Source organism: Peromyscus californicus, unplaced genomic scaffold, assembly GCF_007827085.1.
Source record: "Peromyscus californicus insignis strain IS unplaced genomic scaffold, ASM782708v3 Scaffold_20__1_contigs__length_68692818, whole genome shotgun sequence".
Classification (NCBI taxonomy): Eukaryota; Metazoa; Chordata; class Mammalia; order Rodentia; family Cricetidae; genus Peromyscus; species Peromyscus californicus.
The window spans coordinates 15,305,934-15,326,216 of NW_026294503.1; the positions used below are offsets into that span (position 1 = coordinate 15,305,934).

General features: G+C 35.4%; 1 protein-coding gene across 7 annotated transcripts in view; it reads right to left on the reverse strand.

The window, feature by feature from the left end:
* Positions 1–20,283, reverse strand: part of Csmd3 (CUB and Sushi multiple domains 3) — a 1,145,339-nt gene that overhangs the window by 891,208 nt on the left and 233,848 nt on the right. For all 7 annotated transcript variants that reach the window (XM_052747788.1, XM_052747786.1, XM_052747792.1 and 4 more), the window contains exon 4: positions 328–522. In XM_052747788.1, the coding sequence (XP_052603748.1) occupies positions 328–522 (195 nt within the window). The remainder of the gene's footprint in view (positions 1–327; positions 523–20,283) is intronic.

The window sequence follows — 20,283 nt, forward strand, 5'->3', positions numbered from 1 at the left end:
GCATGCCTGCATTCTATTGTAAATGTACAAATACGTTTATAAATACAAGTACCTCAGTCTACATTAAAAATACTTTTGTCATAGCAAGTATTAAGTATGTTTGTATATTTGATATTCAGTACTTGATATAAATAGATGATAGATGGTAGAGAAAGCTAGATAGTGTAAATGGGTAATATGTAGATGATAAATAGTTATACTTAATATTTTCTTACTATTAACATGATTCATTATATTGAACAAATTTTCGATACACCATTGGGGTGTGTGTGTGTGTGTGTGTGTGTGTGTGTGTGTGTGTGTGTGTGTGTATTCATTTATTTTTACCTCTGCAGATGGGAACAGGGAAATCCCAGGAAGCTGTATTAACTGAATTGGCTATGCAGGTAAGTTGAGGATGGCCATCAAGGATATAACCAGTTACACAGCTGTAGCGAATCTTGTCCCCAACATCAAACCTTGTGCCATACAGTACACCTTTGGGTGGAACTCCTGGGTTTCCACAGGAGCTACTCTGCAATTCTGTAACACAGAAGGAAAAAAAAGAGAATTTAGAGTTATTTAAATGTACTTTAATGTTTTATGATTATAAAACTACATTAAAATGTGATTATCATTTTTCCTGTGAAGAAAAGTCAGACTGAAAATTTAGCATTTTCTCTTTTAGTACAGGGAAGATTAACTGTAGGAATGTGACTAAATTTTCCTGCATCAGAAATGGCATTATTTTTGCTACAAAATTTTAGTTATTTTACATTATTTAGTCTTCATATCAAGCTTTAAAATTACTATCGCAAATTACAGAGTTCTAAAACTGAGATCAAAAAAATGTATATGGTATCTTCAAAGTAACATTTGAATGACAAAGCAGGTGTTTGCTTTTATTTATGTTAAACCATGAACCTTTGCCTAGAAAACATGCACATTTTGAGTAAAGATCTTTTTATTTAAATGATAAAAAATATACTGCATAGAAAATGTACATAGTTTTAATGTAAGGAATTTGATTAATATTCACCTCATTTATTTGCTTTAGTCTGGATATTTAATAATAATAATAGTAATAAATGCAAGGACCTCTGACATTTTTAATGGATCAGTACAAAATCCCTGAGGTATAAATGACATAAATTCAGAAAAAAATCAATTATATATATGTATATATATGCGTGTGTGTGTGTATAAAGATATTAAACTTACTATTGTCATATTAAATTTGTATGTAAATGTTAATCAAACTACAAATAACTAATGAATGAAAAGTTAGTATTTCAATTTGAGTAAATAGTTTAGTAACTGGTGCTATACGAATGTTAATTTCCCAGTAGGTACAATTTTACTATAGTTCAGAGGCAGTTAAATATTAGGTGAGATAATTAAAAGTGTACAGAATTATTATACTTGTAAAATTTCAAAAAACTGATAATAAAAGTGACTCATGTTCCCATCTTATTCTATTATTGATTCCACGTGAAGCATTAGTAAGTTCCTGGCAAAACCATTGTCAAACAATTTTACTATAAACTACAATAACCTTGAAATTATCAAAATGCAAAATCATGTATACTAATGGAAAGCTGAAACTTTACAAAAATGGAATTATGTAGAGATGTGGGTTTATAATTCTCTATAACTTGCTTCTAGTATTTTGATGATTTTTTTCTTCATACTTTTGTTTTATTGTGTTGTATGCATGCACACTCAGTCCTGTGTGTGTGTGTGTGTGGTGTGTGTGTGTGTGTGTGTGTGTGTGTGTGTGTGTGTGTGTGTGTGTGCTGTGCATGTGCATGAGTGTGCATTTATGAATGCCCTGGAGTGCTCATGTGGCAGCCAGAGCAGGTGGTAGCCAAGGCAGAATCGATACTTTCCCGACTACCCCTATTATTATTGCCCTGAAACACTCTCTCACTGAACTCGAAGCTCAGAACTTTGGCCAAGCTTCCTGGCCAGTCGCTGAATTTATTGGCACAGGCAACCATGTCCCAGTTTTTACAAGGGATTCAGACTTGAGCACTCATATCAGAAGAACAAATGCTTTTATTCGCTATGTCAGCTGCCAGGTTCTAGCTGGGTTTTCAAAATTGTATTAATTTGCCTTATAATTTTTGGCTTTGCTAATGGAAAAACTCACTGATTAATTTGAAGTGTAAGGTCACTGTGTTTGATTAATGAGTGAAATAAGAATGGAGAACTCTGAACTAATGATTTGTTTTAGAGGTAAAACATTTACTCTCATTTTATAATAGTTATTTTAGGTTCCACAAATATGGAAAATTAAAGACTTGGCTAACATTAACTAAATATCAATGGTTTGTGTAAATAGTAGGTCATCATAAGCTAATATTTGAAAAATACTTACAATACCAGTGTTCAAAGTTAATTATTCCTAAAATTTCAATTTATCCTCTCATATTTTCTTTTTACTATTTTGTTTACTACTGTTTAAAGACATAGTTTATGTGAGGACTCCCAGAAATATTTAAAACAGATTTATTATCTGTGTATTTGGGCAATTAAAATTATTCACACTGGAGCGATGGCTCAGTGTTTAAGAATGTTTGCTACATAAGCATGAGGAATTGAGTTTGGGTCCCTGCACCCTCGTAAATATCAAGGTGTAGCCACAGACCTCTGTAGACTCAGCATTGGTTTTGTGCTGATGGAGAATATAAGGGAATCCATGGGTTACTGGCTACCAATTCAGACAAAATATTGCAAGCTCCAGATTGAGAGGGAGAAGCAGTCTCAAGAGAATAGAGAAGAAAGCAATAGAGATGAAGCTCAATGTGCATTTCTGAACACACACACACACACACACACACACACACACACACAGACACACACACTTTCGTACACACACATACAACCCCAACTCAAATACATTGAACAGCAGTATGTTTTTAAATGTTTCATTTTTCTGGAATATTCATATGAATGATACTTGATGGAATCAATGCTCAGGTTAATAAGTTTTGATAAATGGAATAAGAACTCAATCCTTTGAGTAGAGTAATAACAAAGGAATACTTTTAATGAAACTACCACTTTTGCCCTTATAATCAAAATGCTTCCTATCCCATATACACTCTAAAAATAATTAAGGTCAGGACTTCAATTATCATAAAATTATATATCTGGGAGAAAAGGAGTTTCACACGCTTTCACAGGAAATATTTTGAGAGGGAAAGATAAGAAAGTTCCTCATAGCGTTTATGCTTAGTTTCAACTTCTGTTTAAATTAACAAATAAATATTACCTGGACAAAGAACTTAAAGGGAAAATAGGACATATACCACACATGAAGTGAATGAATAATAGAACGATGAAATCATCTCAAATTACCTAACTTCTGTTCTTGTGACTGAATAATATATAAGCCCATAGACTCATAAGATTTATGTTTTTCCTAATAAAACCCAAAAAATATGGTTCTGCTCCATGTTTAATCTTTATCTTCTAGAATTACTTCAACAGTGTTATGTGACCTTGTTTACCACTATTGAATATGAGATCCTCTACCCATGACCACCTATAGTAATTAAAATGTTTCACATTCAAGTTCTATAGATCCTGATTCTATAGATAATGCTCATGGAATCTGCATTTTTGTCCTGTTTCTGCTTTTACAATTTTCCTCTCAGCTGACTATGTCCACCTAAAGATGAATTGAGAAAGCTGGGTCGTTATTTGAACAGTTGTACTACCTACTATTCTAATTAATCAGTGTGTGTGTGTGTGTGTGTGTGTGTGTGTGTGTGTGTGTGTGTGTGTGTGTGTTGTACACACTTGTGGGTATTCATGCTGCCATGTGTGTTGATATGTCAGTGTGGGTGTGAGCAGTGTGCATATGCATGCTGAGGCCTGAAGTTGACATATAGTATCTTCCTCTATTCGTTTCTATTAAATTTATTGAGGAGTGTTCTCTTTCTGAATCCAAAATTTGCAGATTTTTGCTCGTCTAGCTAGCTCCATAGAGTCTCTGCTTTTGCCTCTGGAGGGCTGCTATTCTAGTGGCTGCCTTGACCAGCTGGCTTTTAAATAAGTTCTGGGAATCAAGATCAATCTTCATGCTTGTGGGAAGCACTTTCTCCACTGAAGTACCACCCCATTCTCTACTGCATTCATAATCTTTGTCTAAATCACAGTGCCACATGCTAGGCTTTTAAATTATTTTATTTAACAAAACACACAGCTAGGTTACACTAATTTTTAGATGTTCCGATCAGACTTTAACCATTAGAGTGAAGGAAAATTGAAGTAATTATTCAGGTAAAGGAAAATATAAATTATCCATTGCATATTTTTAAGTGCTTATATTAAGTATTATTTGTCTACACTTCGAGAAAGAAGGTTTCAGATTCATTTCCTTGGGGATCTGTTCAGTCACCGAACTACTGACCCTAAAAATCCTATCTTATCTGTGAACTCACCTCATATATAGTCTAAGACTAGAGTTCATATGTAGCGCATATAAAGTTTCTTTTATTTATACTTACTTTTCACATATATTCAAGATCAAGCAAAAAGTATAATTAAACTAATTCTAAATTATTCTGAAATGTAAACTTCAAGGACCCTTTCTGTTACATTTACCATTCTACTTTTAACAAATAATAGAGCCAATTAAAGTGTGTCTTTTCAAGCTGGAATGATGCAGATTTCACTTGTGATTTTATCTAGTAAATGAAGCACTCAGCAATTTATATGAAAGCAATTTGGCAACATAAACTATGGTAAACTATAACAGATTTTGGATGCAGCAAATATTACCCTGGAAAAGAGAGGGGGAAAAAATTCAAGTACACTTTTGTTACTGAAAAACAGTTTAGTGGCATGCTTCTCCGAATTTTATTATATGTATATATATTGTATACTATATATACTATATTTACTATAGAAATAAAAAGATAAAATATTCTGTAATGTTCACAAACTAATTTAGTCATCAAAAGCATTTGTGATTCTTAATGGTAACATTAACAATTACTTTATAATGGATAGCAGTAAAGGTCCTACCACCTCTAAATTCCTGAGCTAACAGATTTATTCCAGTTTGCACTCTCAGTCCACAGACATACTCTTTTCTAAGCATTTATGTATTCACAAAACTCATGCTACACATACTGTCTACACTGTACTGGGAAGGAGGCTCGGGCTCAAATATTTTAAGCAACTTGTACATTGAAAAATATTAATAATTAGTCAATGTGTAATTGTAGCCTGAGTTTGCTGTCTTAAAACCTCGGGAATGCTCCAGGGATCAATGTAGATTGTGACCTTGGGACATCATATAATTACTCTACCAGTGCTACTTAACCATTTTCTGTGGTAGTGATCTGAGATAGTGACACATTATAGGCATGTTGCTGCCCCTTGTGATGTTTATTGCCATAATGATCAAATGTTACAAATCATCACAGAATGTAAATCCTCTCATGATAACATGGGATAAAAATTGAGCAAATAACAGAAAAGGCATATAGTGAAAATAGGAAACATTAATGAAGAAGATATATAGGAGGTATTTCATAATTAAGTTAGCCTTTATTGTGACCTGAAGTAAGATATAAATTGGGGTTCAGAGGATTAAGAGGAATTTTAAATGGAATGTTCAAAACCAGGTAGTGTAAAACTCAAAGCCATAAGCAAGTATATTTGAAAAGTAAGTATAAGAATCAAAGTACTACAAGAAGTCTTACATTTGGTGTTATCATGATGATGGGGTTAGTAGGTTTAAAAAGAAGATTAGAAAGACAATATTCTGAAAGTGTTGCTCTAGATAGATTTTATGTAGTGAAAATACAACTGACAAACACACACACACACACACACACACACACACACACACACACACACACACAGAATATTAACAAGAACAATTATTCAGCCCTAAACACACATAAATATGATGAACATGTGTGTGTGTGTGTGTGTGTGTGTGTGTGTGTGTGTGTGTGTGTGTGTGTGCATTGTGTGAAGAAGTCATGTATATGAAAGGGACTCAAGAGTGCACAAGAAGATTTTGAAGGGTAGAGGAAGGAGTAGAAATGATGTAAACACAATACTTATGTATTAAATCCCCTAATACTAAAGTATATATCAATAACAACAACAACAATAATAATAATAATAATAATAATAATAATAATAATAATGACCTAGTATAGATACATACATATTAAAGCAATCTGGGATCTTAAAATTATTTTTCATTTTGGAGTAAATACAATGGATAGCTTTCAAAAGCAAGGTTTTCAGCAACTTATCAAGCACCAAACCTGACCTTGAAAGTTGGAATGAAAAAATGAAAGAAAGGGAAAGGACGCCCTGAGAACAGAATCGCATAATTATTCCGTCAAAGAGATGAAGCATGGTCCTGCTGAGATCAATTAACAGCACTTTAAAACATTGTAAAATTATATCTACTAAGGGAAGCAAAATTCAAGTTGCTTGTACTTCTTCCAGAAAATTAATCTCAGCGTTTTATTTCCCAGATGATTAAAAATCATTTAGGAGAGTATAACATCAAACTGAGGTAAAGTGTTTTGTACCTAGTACCTCTCAGTCAGAGACTTAAAAAAAAAGTACTTGGCAAATAAATGTGTTTTCTAACTTTTTAACTGATACATAATGTTCTCTGTTACAGTTCTGAACCATTTCATTCACATAGGACATAAATGAAATCATTTATGAGAATGTTCTCAGAGACATCAGGGCAAGCATTTTGTGAATATTTTCAAACACTTACTGTAGTTATCCTGTCCCCTGGACTTTTCTTCCATTACATATAACAGAATGAATCCATGTCTTTATACCTAGTTCCATCACTATTATACAGTTTGGGGACTTGAGAACAAGGGCTCTGACTCATCTTTGTGAATCAAGTATTTAGAACATTGTGTTGTTGGCAAGCGAATAAGGATTGAGTTAGCTGAGTAATTTCATTCAATATGAAAATGCAAAAGATAATCATCACACAAAGTTTTTTTTGGACAAATGCTTAAACAGAAAATAATTGAGCTGAACTAGTATGAAACAGAGCAGCAGGCATATGTTGAACTAACTGTGTTACGATAAGCACTGAATAACATTTGCAAGGTGTCATTTGTTTTTCTTTAAACACCAAATTTCATTGTTAAGCTTTTCAACTGTATTGTCCTATGAAAATCCATCCACTTCTACAAGCCACTTTCTGTCCATGAACATAAGAATATAATTTCTAAGATTTTTAGCCTTGCCATGGATCTCAATGTGGGTCAGTAGAAGAGGTAAACACGAGGCAATGTTTGTCGTTTCAGAAGTAAAAAGACTTTTCAGAAGACTGAGATTTCCTAACCAAAATGAAAGTACCAACTTTTGATAGAGTATTTTAATATAAAAAAGTAAATCACAATAAATTATTGGCTGATAAATAAACAAAAAAACAAACAAACAACAACCAAGATTGCCTTGGTTGTTTTTTCTAAGACAAAAACACATTACTAAATTGATTGTGGGGGTAGAGTGTGAACATTGCTTGAAATATGTGACAACGAATAGTGAGATGGCTCAGTGTCTAAGAAGACTTCCTGATCCTGTAGAGGACCTGGTTTGCTTCCCAGCATCCACATGTTGGCTAAGAACCATCTGCAACTCCAGTTCCAGGGAATCCAATGTGCTCTTCTGGCCTCTGCAGTCAACTGACATGCATGTGGCATTCATGCGTATGTTCAGGCTAGACATTCATAAACATGAAATAAAAATAAACCTTTAAACAACGTGTTTCAAGGAGCATTAAATTCTGTTGGCATAATTTTTGTTAATGTGAAGATAAATGTTAAGACTGATAGAAAAACTACTTGATTTGTGAATAAGAGACTATACTGTTTTAGTTTCAAATATCAATGCTTCTTTAATGCCAAGTAGATTATGGTAGCTTCAATGAATTTTAAAAATTATGCATTTTAATTATATGATTGTCAAGTTAAGATAGTTTTGTAAGATTATAACAAAATGTGGTATCTAATTGCATCCAGCATCCTTATCACTACATTGCATATCAAAATAAATAATAATATAAAAATCAGGTATTTTTACAATCATACCTACTTTAAAGTTTCTGAGAATGAAATATGCTGCATCTGCCATGGGATAACCTTTTATCCCTTGATTTGGAATAGCAGGGAAATGTGCACAAGCCTTCCTTTCCCCATGACAGAATTGGGACAAGTATCTGTATTAAAACTTTAGCACTCACAGAATTTAATTCTTTAAAAGGGTATGCTAAGCTGATCAGAGATAATTTTCTGGATTATGTAATCATTCAATATGATGAGTGAGAGATGCCTCTGTATTTCAGCAATTACTCCATCATCAAATAATTACTGAACTTTGAGGCGTAAATGTCAAAGGGGTCTAACAAATATGACACCATTTCTACCTTGTTGGAATTTATAACTCAGCTGAAAAATGATGAGGCATACACAACATGACCTTCTAAAATTAAAGCTTCTCCTAAAGTCTGAAATTTTAAAAGTGATTCTGTTTCATTTTGTAATAGTCTCTCTCTCTCTCTCTCTCTCTCTCTCTCTCTCTCTCTCTCTCTCTCTCTCTCTCTCTCTCTCTGTGTGTGTGTGTGTGTGTGTGTGTGTGTATGTGTGTGTGTGTGAATGCCACATGTCACATGTGTTCAGTGCTTTTAGAAGACAACAGGGGTATCAGATCTTTTGGAGCTGTGAGTTCCTGGCAGTTTTAATCTGCCAGACATAAGTGCTGAAAATCAAACTTTTCCTTTGGAAAAGCATCAAATATTCTTAACTGTTGAATCACTTCTCTAACACTCTACTTCTCTCATAAGCAAACAAAACACTTTATTATATACCATCTATTTATGTATCCGGCTGTCTGTCTGGCTATCAATTTATTCATTGTGTGTGTGCATGTGTGTACACACACACGCACAGATTGTGTACAGGTGGATCAGTGCACAGGTGCAGCCATGCAAAGACAGAGCGAGCTCCTAGGAGTTGGTTTTCTTTTCCAGCAAATGGGTTGGTTCCAGAGGCTGTACTTTCATCTGCTAGAGGTAATGCCAAACCATCTGGCCGTACCTGATTCCACATCCTACAAACACATGTGTAAAATGAAGACCACTACATGAAAGGAGCATTCTTTAATTTGGAGTAAAGTGATATCAGATTACTGGACTAAGACCCACGGAGGAACAGTGGCGAGATGGTGAAGGGTAACGAAGAACAGGTAGACATGAATGGAAAGCCATCTTTAAAAGAACAAAGAAAGTAAACATCACAAGGGAATTTCGTGAGTACACGCTGGAGAAACTTTAACTTGGCTGTTTTAGGTAGCGTTCTACTGCTGCTGCTGTCGCCAGGATCCAAAATAAAATCATACACAAAGGTAGCTGTCATTTCTTTTTATGTGACCTGGATTATTATAGGCAAATGGTGGTAGGACTGAGGTCATGAGAAGTCCAAGGTTCTTCCCTCTTTCTGCTTTGTCATCCCTGGGAACTCAGGATAAAGGTAAGGTTATAAAAATACTGAATATCAGGCTGCTGGATTGAATGGGGTGATCCTGAGAAAGATAACCCTCCCTGCCTTGCTGTCCTACGTTTCTTTCTGTTGTGGTGATAAAGCTCCCTGACCAAAGGCAGCTTCGCGAAGGAAAGGTTTATTTTATCTTACCCTTCTAGGTCATAGTCCATCATTGAGGGAAGTAGAAACCAGGAAGCAGGAACCACTGAGATACACTGCCTGCTGGCTCAATCTCAGGCCCACTCATGCTTAGTGATTTTTCTTATATTGCCTATGACCAGCTGCTCTGGGAGAGCATTACCCACAGTGGGTTTGGCTTTACAATATCAATGAATAATCATAAAATTCACCACAGATATACCCACAGGGCAATCTAAACAACAGTTCCTCAATCCAAGGTTCTCTCTCAGATGACTATACAGTTTATCAAGTTGACTACAGTTAATTTTCCTTTAGGAAATTTTTCGTATTATTGCAACCTGGTATAATTCTAGTATTTTTAGAACACTAAACAACAGGGTTATTTTCTAGTGCTAGGATTATTTAGTTTTCTATTGAGGTTAACTGTAGCTCCTCACTGAGGTGAGAAATTAGTTGAACAGGTAATGGGTGTTTGCAATAAGTCAGTGTTTAAAAGTAAAAGGGAAGGAAAAGCAAGAATTATGGATGTGTAAATTCCTTGAAACAACAGGAGAAAGAGGCATGTGCTCTGGCGGGCTACACTGTCCATGGTCTTGCACCTTTATCTGAACAGTTCTTCCTTGTCCACATTCTCTGTGATGAACCTTGATGTGGATGTGGGAGAGTTGATTCTCTATCTGCATGCTAGAACACATCAGTGGATACAGATTTGGTGGTTGAAAATTGCCTTTGGAATTGACTAAACAGGGATTTGCAGATAAGTCAGTTATTTATTTGGCCCGAATTCCCTCTGATAACATTAGGGATTGATTTGTTTGCCCCCAGTCTGTGTCATGTGCCAGCAAATATTCACTCCAACCACGTCTGTCATCCTCCTTAACCAGGCTCCCTTCAGCAGACTCAAGTAATAAATTTGGGCAGGAATCCAGGTTCTCCATCTATTTTTTTTTTAATTCTCTGTAGGACTGGACAGCCAGAAACAGATAAAACACCTTACTGCATTGTTAAGCTATCCATTTGTGTTGGCACTTTTGAATTCTGTCCTTCACATCACTATGAACTATTACTTCACCACTTTTCATAAATATATAGAAGGGAAAACTTGTCTAATTTATAATGAGTTTCATTGCTACTCTCTTACTACAAAATGATGGCATTTTTTAAAAATTTTTGTTCTAGTGTATTGCTTCAATGCTACACCAGTAACAGAAAAGTGTAATTTTTTTTGAAAATCATAAATTGACAATCTAATTCATAGGAGTGCGGTATGATATCGACCTCTTAGCTACTAAACAATTAGTTTATATTATTATTAGTCAATATTATTAGTCAATATTGTAATTAAATTTACCTAGAATCTCTGCCATTTGTCCCTAAATTCTCAAGAGCAGAAACAGACTAGAGTAAAATGCTTTCTGAATATACAACTCACAGATCAGGGGAATCACAGTAAAGGACAAAAATATGATCACTGTTATTTACCCACAGAAAGGTAGAAAATAATGGAAACTGCTTTTTCTAATTTGTTTCTCTTTTATTGTGATAAAACACTGACTACAGTAACTTGGGGGAGGAAAGCATTTGTTTGGTTACAAATTATAGTTCATCATTGAGGGAAGGCAGGGCAGGAACTCGGGATAGGAACTAGATGATAAGAAGAGAAGCATAGACCCTCTAGGAAAGATACTGACAGCTTTGCCCAGCTACAATTCTTATATATCGCTCCTGTCTGAGGATGCTACCACCCACAGTGGGCTGGGATCTCCTAAATCTATTAACAATAAAAAATTCCCACAAGCTAGTCAGGTGATAACAATTCATCAAATGAGATGCCATCTCCAGAGATATGTCTAGATCTGTGTCAAATTGTCAAAGACTAACTATGACAGTGCCATAGTAAAACTCCAATTTCAACAATAAGATCAATATGCACAATCTGCAAAGAAATTGCACATACCCAAAACCCATTTTCAAATAAGTGCATCGCATTGCTGAAACTTAATTATCATTAGCCACAGGAGACAAAAAGTGGATGCGTTTGGCTCATAGCTTTTGAAACAGTGAAATGGAGATTGATGGAATTTGTTTCATCACACTGACAAATCCTCTCATCTATCATATTCTCGTTTATATAGTAACATGCATAAAACATCCCCACAGAGTCTCTCATCTTCTGTATACATTAGAAAGCCCAAGCCCCCAGGTAATGGTCACAGTTTTCCATAAGCATACCACATTCTAACTCTACAAAAAAGTGATAGCTTTTGTAAGCTGCATTATTTCAGCCAAATATCCATGTATCCTTTATATGATACACATGCTCTTGATTCATGGTTGGACTGACACCATTTTGAAGTCCCTGCCATTTTTTTCTTTGCCTATTCAGAGCTTTAACCCTCTAAAAGCTAAATCAATTTCAAATTTCTCCAGAAAACTTTGACAACTTATTCTGTACATCACAAAAGAATTACCTTAGTTCAAAGAATTGGAGACAGAAAAATAGAAAATAAAAATACATTGAAATTATTTTGTGTGTGTGTGTTGTGTGTATTTGTGTGTAGGCTTGTGCTTTTGTGTACACAAGCACATGGATATAGAGAAGAGGACAACTTTGCTACTCTTCATTATGACCCATCCATCATTTTTCTTTTAATAAGAGTTCTTTCACTGGCTTGTATCTCACCAAGTCAGGTAGGCTGTGTGGCCAGAAAACCCCAGGGATGCATCTGCCTCTGCTTCTTCATTGCTTGGACTTAAAGCACATGCCACCATACCAGTTTGTCTTGTTTTTTCTGTACGTGGGTTCTAGGAGTCAAACTCAGGTACTTGAATTTGCAAAACAAGCCTCTTGCAGGCTCTTTCTTTCACTTTTCAAATATCTTTTGAAATGAAATGAAATCTGTTTGATGTGTAAATCTTAGAAGAAATAAATTCCAGACAATAGTTCTTGTGAGAATAGTGTGGCTGTAGATCCAAAAGGCATACAGTTTTCAGGATGACAAGACTACACTGAACCTTAGTTCTGTTCTTTCCCATAATACTGCTCAACCTCCATTTCTGTAGGAAGTGCTTTCTACATGTAGAAGAAAATTTATGATAAATTTAAGGACTCATTGTAGTAGTTATACATTTTTTGAGTTGTTTTACATATGAGAGTAAAATATACTGGGATAAATCCCACTAATGAAATCAAATCAACCTTACTTTAAACCCTATCTTTGCTACTTACTAGTCTGTGGTCAATGAGGCTTTTTAATACTTTAGTTTCTTCTTAGGTACCAGCCTCATTACTGAGATTTATTGTTGTTTTTTGCTTTAATGAAAATTAATGGGAACTCAATCTGAATTTAACAATGTGGTGGATTTATTGATAACATTATATTCTAATGCTCATTTAATGGTTGCTTGATACATGCTGAAAAGATATCCATTGTAGGTTAACTTATTTTCCTAAGAAAAAAACATATTTATGAGCCTTAAGTTTATTGAGTGTGCCTGATTTCACTCCTCTACTAGACTTAACAAGGCAAAGATTTCCCAATGATACATTTTTATTTTTATTCAAATCATTTATCGTTAGTGAGATCTTAGCATTTAGTATGTATTTTACCTTTTAAACATTGACACCTACTAATCATGCCAACTAGTTTGGTAACTGATGATAGCTCATGGTACAATATAAAAGGAAATACTTGCCCAAAGCTATAAAAAACTAATTGAAACCAATTATGAAATTATCTCTCCATTCAGTTGTTCGAGCTAGACTCTTCCCTCACTTTATACTGACAGACTACATATTTTCCTTATAGGACCTACCCACTTGCATACCAAGCTTTATTCAGTGAGCAAGCATACTTATGATTAAAATTAGTAGAAGCTAGGCATGGATTGAGTGAAGATTGTAGCTATTAGGATTGTAATATGAATATAAGAAAGAATTAAGTACCATTGGAACTTCTTATTTTAATTAAGTACCCAAACACTCTTAATCAAGCATATAATTAAATTTAAGAGGAAGTGTATTGTCTGCTAATTGCCATTGATTATTAATAATATGCTTATTTATGCATGCAAACTCTATAATGACATATATCTCCAAACTGTTTCTGAATGACAATAACTGAGTTCTGCATAATGAAACTATTAATGAAATGGAATCTTGCAAGAAATGTCAGGCAAGAAAATAGCTCAGATCATATAATCCTTTCTTTCTAATTTCTCCTTTAAAAAAATCAGACCACATCGTATAAACTGCTAGAGAATTACATCAGTAATTATTTTCACTTTTTTTTCAATCACAGTATGGTTTAGTGATAATAATATATTTGAGCAATAATATATTGAAACAACACATTTTGGGAATAAAACAAAATTCAACCATTACTTTAGCATTTAAATAAATATTTGTTCCATTTTGTCATAATAATCATTTACAATGGCAATTTTTGTTGCATGTTAATTCTTATTTTTTCTTTCCATTTGTTTATATATTTTTATTTATTCATTTTGTTTTTTGCTTTTCTTTTTTTGTTTTTGTTTTCAAGAGAAGATTTCTCTGTGTAACACTTCAGGATATCCTGGAACTTGCTTTGTAGACCAGGCTGGCCTGGAACTCACAGAGATCCACCTGCTTCTTCTTCCTGAGTGCTGGGGTTGAAGGCCTAAACCACCACCCAACCAACTAGTTATTTATTAATGCCATTTAATAATCACTTTTTTATAAAGGAATCACTTTCTAACTGGTTCAGAGGATGAATGTGTGTTTTGTAAATAGGAGCAAAATCCCATGACTGAGTTTCATAGGACCCAGAGGAAAATCTACTACTTCTATTTGGCAGGATCCATTTCCAAAACATGTCCTTAACATTTGCATTATCCTTCCTTTCTTAGTATTTCCTCTTAACATTTATTATCCAATAACACTCTTGTGGGCCGCAAGAATATATCATAGAGATTCAGCTGTTTCTTAAAGCTATACCTTGACCGGACCAAGGGTCTGTCAAGAGGCAAGCCATTTATTTTGACTATTTGGTGATATCCTTTAATATTTCAGCTGTCTTCTGCTTTGAAATTCTTGTGTGCCCAGACCAATTGGCAAACAGTTCAGCTCCCCTAACTCCCCTGCTGAGCTTAGGAGACAAGCTGGTGGGAGATGCATAGCTTTGTTTAATGAAGCTCAGACCAGCCCCTCACCTTGAGGAGGCCTAGTGGTTCTCCAGAGCAATTGACTGAGAAAAAAAAAGACATTTTTACATATCAAGGTGGGAAGTAAAACAACCTTCCTGAGGAGGCAGAGAACCATGTGCCCAGGGGAAAAAGGGCAGGCACTTTCTGTAGAAACAGACAGAAAGGCATGGTGAGAGAAGAGAGGACAACAGAAGTTCCACAGAGGGTAAGCAGATCTTGGGTAGAGTTTTCTGAGTGTCAGGAGTAGAGATTAGCAGAGATGGAGAAAGAGGGTACAGAGGACGAAGATGAGGCTGGAAGCATAGGAGTTTAGTCCTTAGCAGGACTATGAGCTAGAGAACTGGATTGAACTGAAGCTATGGAAACAGGATTTCATGCCAGAGAAATAAAGTAGATGGATAAAGAACTTGGTATGTCTAGAGTTATTTCTGCCTTGAATGCCTGATAGAGCTACAGCTGAATTGATAGAATTTTGTCTTAGAGGAATAAAGTTAACAGACATAAGAACATAGTGTACATAGATTTTTTTCCCCCTCAGATAGCCCACACCAGATGCTATTAGCTAGCCTCTGGACCCTGAGTATGTCATATAACACCTCATATATTTGTATATTATTTCTACTATCAAGTTCTCCCCCTAATTTCCCACTTGCAAATGTAACTAAAATGCACCATGCCATTCCAGTAACAAATATGTGTTTGTCCTGTGGAGCAGATTTAAATATAATCAGAGAGTGGTTGGTTATTCCATAGCACTAAGGTCATTATTGCACCAGTGGGCATATCTTGACAAGCAAGTCATCATTATAGCATGGAGGGATCACAGATCAGCAAGACTACTGGTGACACATTTTTCCCCAAGCTATCTGCATAGCACCTTCTAGAACTATGAAAGAGAATCATCGGGGAACATGTTTCCCTTTCAGTAAGTACCTAGTACAGTTGGACAACAAAGATCAATGACTACAAATCTGTAAGATACACCTGACCAACAACTATAGGATATTGGGTTTTTTGTTTAGTCTCTGGCTTCTGGGTAGATTATTATTCCTGTGTAGAAAACTGCAATAAATTCTTTTATATGAATTTGATAAATGTGAATACTTAGCCACATTGTTTGCCTGCATAAGACCTACAGGATACCTATCCAGTTAATAAGTGGTGGTTCTCATGAACTCCCACTTCTAGCTGACGATATCTATCTATCTATCTCTCTATCTATCTATATATCATCTATCTATCATCTATCTATCTATCTATCTATTAATCATCTACCTACTTATCTACATATATATACATGTATATTTATATATAAAAATCTTCTGAAATACTATATTTTCAGATGGCATTTTCAACATCATTAGCATTCACTGTACCTTCTTTCACCCTTCCCATCCCTCCCCCCACTTTAACTTTCCTCCCCGTAATATTTTGAATAAAATTTAAAATATTTTAAATAATATTTTAAAGATGTCAACACTATCCCAACATAAATGCATATCTGTATGCTAATTTCATTCATAGTAAAAACTACTAGATTAGTAAACATTGGCTTATAAATGAGTTGACTTTTTAAAAATTTTTTATTTTTATTATTAAGAAATTTTCTCTTCATTTTACATACCAATCACAGATTCCCCATCCTTTCCCTCCTCCCTCCCCCCAGCCTTCTCCCACAACCCACCCCCACCCACACTCCTTGTTCCCACATTCTCCAAGGCAAGTACTCCCATGGGAAGTCAGCAGAGCCTGGGACATTCAGTTGAGGCAGGTCCAAGCCCCTCCCCTCTGCACCAAGGCTGTGCAAGGTGTCCCATCATAGGCACTGGGCTCCAAAATCCTGCTCAAGCACCAGGGATGAATCCCCATCCCACTGCCTGGAGGCCCCTTAAATAGGTCAAGCTATACAACTGTCTTGCCTATGCAAAAGGCCTAGTCCAGTCTCATGGGGGCTCCACAGCTATTGATCCACAGTTCATGAGTTTCTTCTACTAGTTTGGCTGGACATCTCTGGATGTTTTCCCATCATGATCTCGATGTGCCTTGCTCATAGAATATCTCTTCTCTCTCTTCGATTGGATTCCTGGAGTTCAACTTGGTGCCGGGCCATGGATCTCTGCATCTGCTTCAATCAGTCATTGGATGAAGGCTCTATGACAACAGTTAGGGTATTCACTAATCTGATTACCGGAGTAGGCCAGTTCTACTAGTAATACTACTAATAATACTAGTACTATTGCTAGTAGTCTAAGGTGGGGTTATTCTTGTGGCTTCCTGGGAACTTCCCTAGTACCCTGTTTCTCCTTAACCCCGTGATGTCTTCATTTATCATTGTATCTCATTCCTTGCTCTCTCACTCTATCGCTGTTCTAGCTCGAACCTCCCATTCCCTTATGTTCTGATACCCCATCTCTTGTCCTCTATTACCACCCCTCCTCACCTTTAGTTTGCTCATGTAGATCTCATCTATTTCTCCTTCCCAGGGCAATCTATGTGTCCCTCTTAGTTTCTCCTTGTTAGCCAGCTTCTCTGGAGCTGTGGGTTGTAGTCTGCTTATCCTTTGCTTTACATCTAGTATCCACTTATGAGTGGGTACATACCATGTTTGTCCTTCTGAGTCTGGGATACCTTACTCAGGATGATATTTTCTAGTTCTATTCATTTGCCTGCAAATTTCATGATGTCATTGTTTTTTACTGCTGAGTAGTACTCCATTGTGTATATGTGTAACATTTTCTTTATCCATTCTTTGTTTGAGGGGCATCTAGGCTGTTTCTAGGTTCTGGTTATTATGAATAATACTGCTATGAACATAGTTGAGCATGTGTCCTTGTGGTCTGATTGAGCATTCCTTGGGTATATGCCCAAGAGTGGTATCGCTGGGTCTTGAGGTAGATTGATTCCCAATTTTCTGAGAAACTGTCACACTGATTTCCAAAGTGACTGTACAAGTTTGCACTCCCACCAACAGTGGAGGAGTGTTCCCCTTGCTCCGCATCCTCTCCAACATAAGTGTTTTTGATCTTAGCCATTCTGACAGGTGTAAGATGGTATTGCAGAGTCATTTTGATTTGCATTTCCCTGATGACTAAGGATATTGAGTAGATTTTTTTATATAAAAATTACAATGGTATGTACTTATGCAAGGCTGTGTGATATTTTAATGTACTTATACAATATGGCATGATTAAATCAAGCTAAATAAAGCAGAATCATCAATTTTCTTTGCAGGTTAGGGTTTTTTGTTTGTTTTTTTGTTTTTGTTTTTTGGTTTTTGTTTTTGTTTTTTTGTTTTTTTTGGTATTTTCAAGATAGAATTTCTCTGGGTAGCCTTGGCTGTCCTGCATCTTGCTCTGTAGACCAGGCTGGCTGGCTTTGAACTCACAGAGATCTGTCTGCCTCTTTCTCCCCAGTGCTGGGATTAAAGGAACACACCATCACCACCACCCGGCACATGTTATATTTTTTAATGGAGTGATGTTTGAAACATATTCTTAGTTATCTTGAAATACTTATTAGGTTATTAATGACTATTGTCACACTACTATAAAATACACATGAAAACCTATTCTTACCGTTTATGTGATATTCCATATTCTTTGATCAACAGCTTCCTGTGCTTCTTTTTATTTTTGTTTTGTTTTGTTTCTTTCATTTTGCTCTCCATACAAGATCAATTTTAGTAGATTTCAAATACAAACGAGACTATGCAGCTTGTCTTTCTGTAGTTACTGAATTTACTGAGCACCAATGGCCTCCAGAGTCATCCATATTGTTACAAATGATATAATTTTGATTTTTTATAACCAAATAGCATTTTGTTGTGGATATTTACCACATTTATCTGTTTATTTATAGATAAATATGTGGACTATTTTCTTATTGGGGTATTTGTAAATAGTACACCAGTTCACAGTTTAGATAACTTGAATATTATATGCAGAAGTAGGATTATTATTTGGTCTGATATTTGTATTTTTAGTTCTTTGAAGAATTTCCACCGTTCTCTAAATGGCTATGCTAATCCACAGCCTCTGGCATGTGTGACAGCTTCCTTTCTGTTGCATCCACAGACAGTCTGGAGTTCTAGATGACTAAAATTCTGGCTCTGTGAATTTACTATTTCTTTCCAATTTTCTATCAAAAATCTCCACCTGAAATTTATATATTTTTGACAATTAACAATGAATCTATTTTAATTAAATATTCTAGGTGTTATTTAGCCTTTTTAGTATATAATTCATGTCCTGTTATTTATTAAGTGGTGCAATGTTATTTATTAAATGGTGTTGTTTACAGTGTGAGAAAAGCCACAAGGTACAACAAAACCCACTATAAGAATTTATTAAGGGAAGGGAGCAGAAGGGATGTGCATAGGCCTATGGAGTGACTGTGCAGGAAGAGTGGGGAGGAATAGGTGGAACCTGCTTTTATAGGTTTCCCCCTGCACATGAGCATACGGGCTTATGTAGCTACATCATGCATGCACATAGATTACGTGATCACACTGTGCACAACTTATGTGATCATGTAGTGCATGGATTATGTAGGACATAAGGCCCTAGGATGACTAAGCATCTTGCCTGAATACTGGACAGCGCATGTGCAGTCATGTATCTGGGGGGAGTGGCTAGGAATTCTAACATGTCCCCCCACTTTAGATAATATTTCTGATATTCTTGGATGATAATCTCATTAATTTGTCATTTTCAAAAATTTTTATTATTTAAAAACCCTTTAACTTGTTCTGAAATTATTACTATTGCTGGCATACTTTACCTTTGATTTCGATTTCCTACAGCTATGTATTTTCCTCACCTTTAGGCATGTACTCTTTAGTGTCATGTGTAAACCTTTCTGTTGATCTCTATCTGTAAACATCTATTTGAACTTTCAAAAGCATGTTTCTTCCTGTAGTATAATGTTCATGTCATATCTCTTAGTAGACAATTTGATACAATATTTTGCTTATACATTTTTGAAGTTTTCTTCTATTTCTCTGGCCTCTGTTGTTCCATATTATTCTTCTTGTTTGTTTTGAACTTTGGCCACTTTGCAAAAGAATTCATCAACAGTGAAGTAACATTTGTTTGCTATTTACAAGAACAATTGTTAAGCAAGAAGCTGAGTGGATTCTTTGAGTGCCTTGGTGGCTTTTGAAATGTTTGCTCTTGACTGTAGGATGATTGTCTTGATTGTTTTGTTGAGAGACTCATTATAACAGCAGGGTTTTTTTTCTATTGAACTACTTACAGTCTTCATAAAAGAATTTCAGTAACCACCTAGAGAACGCAGAGCTAGGTCACAGCTTTCTGTGAGTGAAAGTGCTGAATAATGTGCACATGGAATGTGTCAATATTTTGAGGCATTCATGAAATCCACTCATTCTCATATTTGACCTGAATATAGCTATGATGTAGAG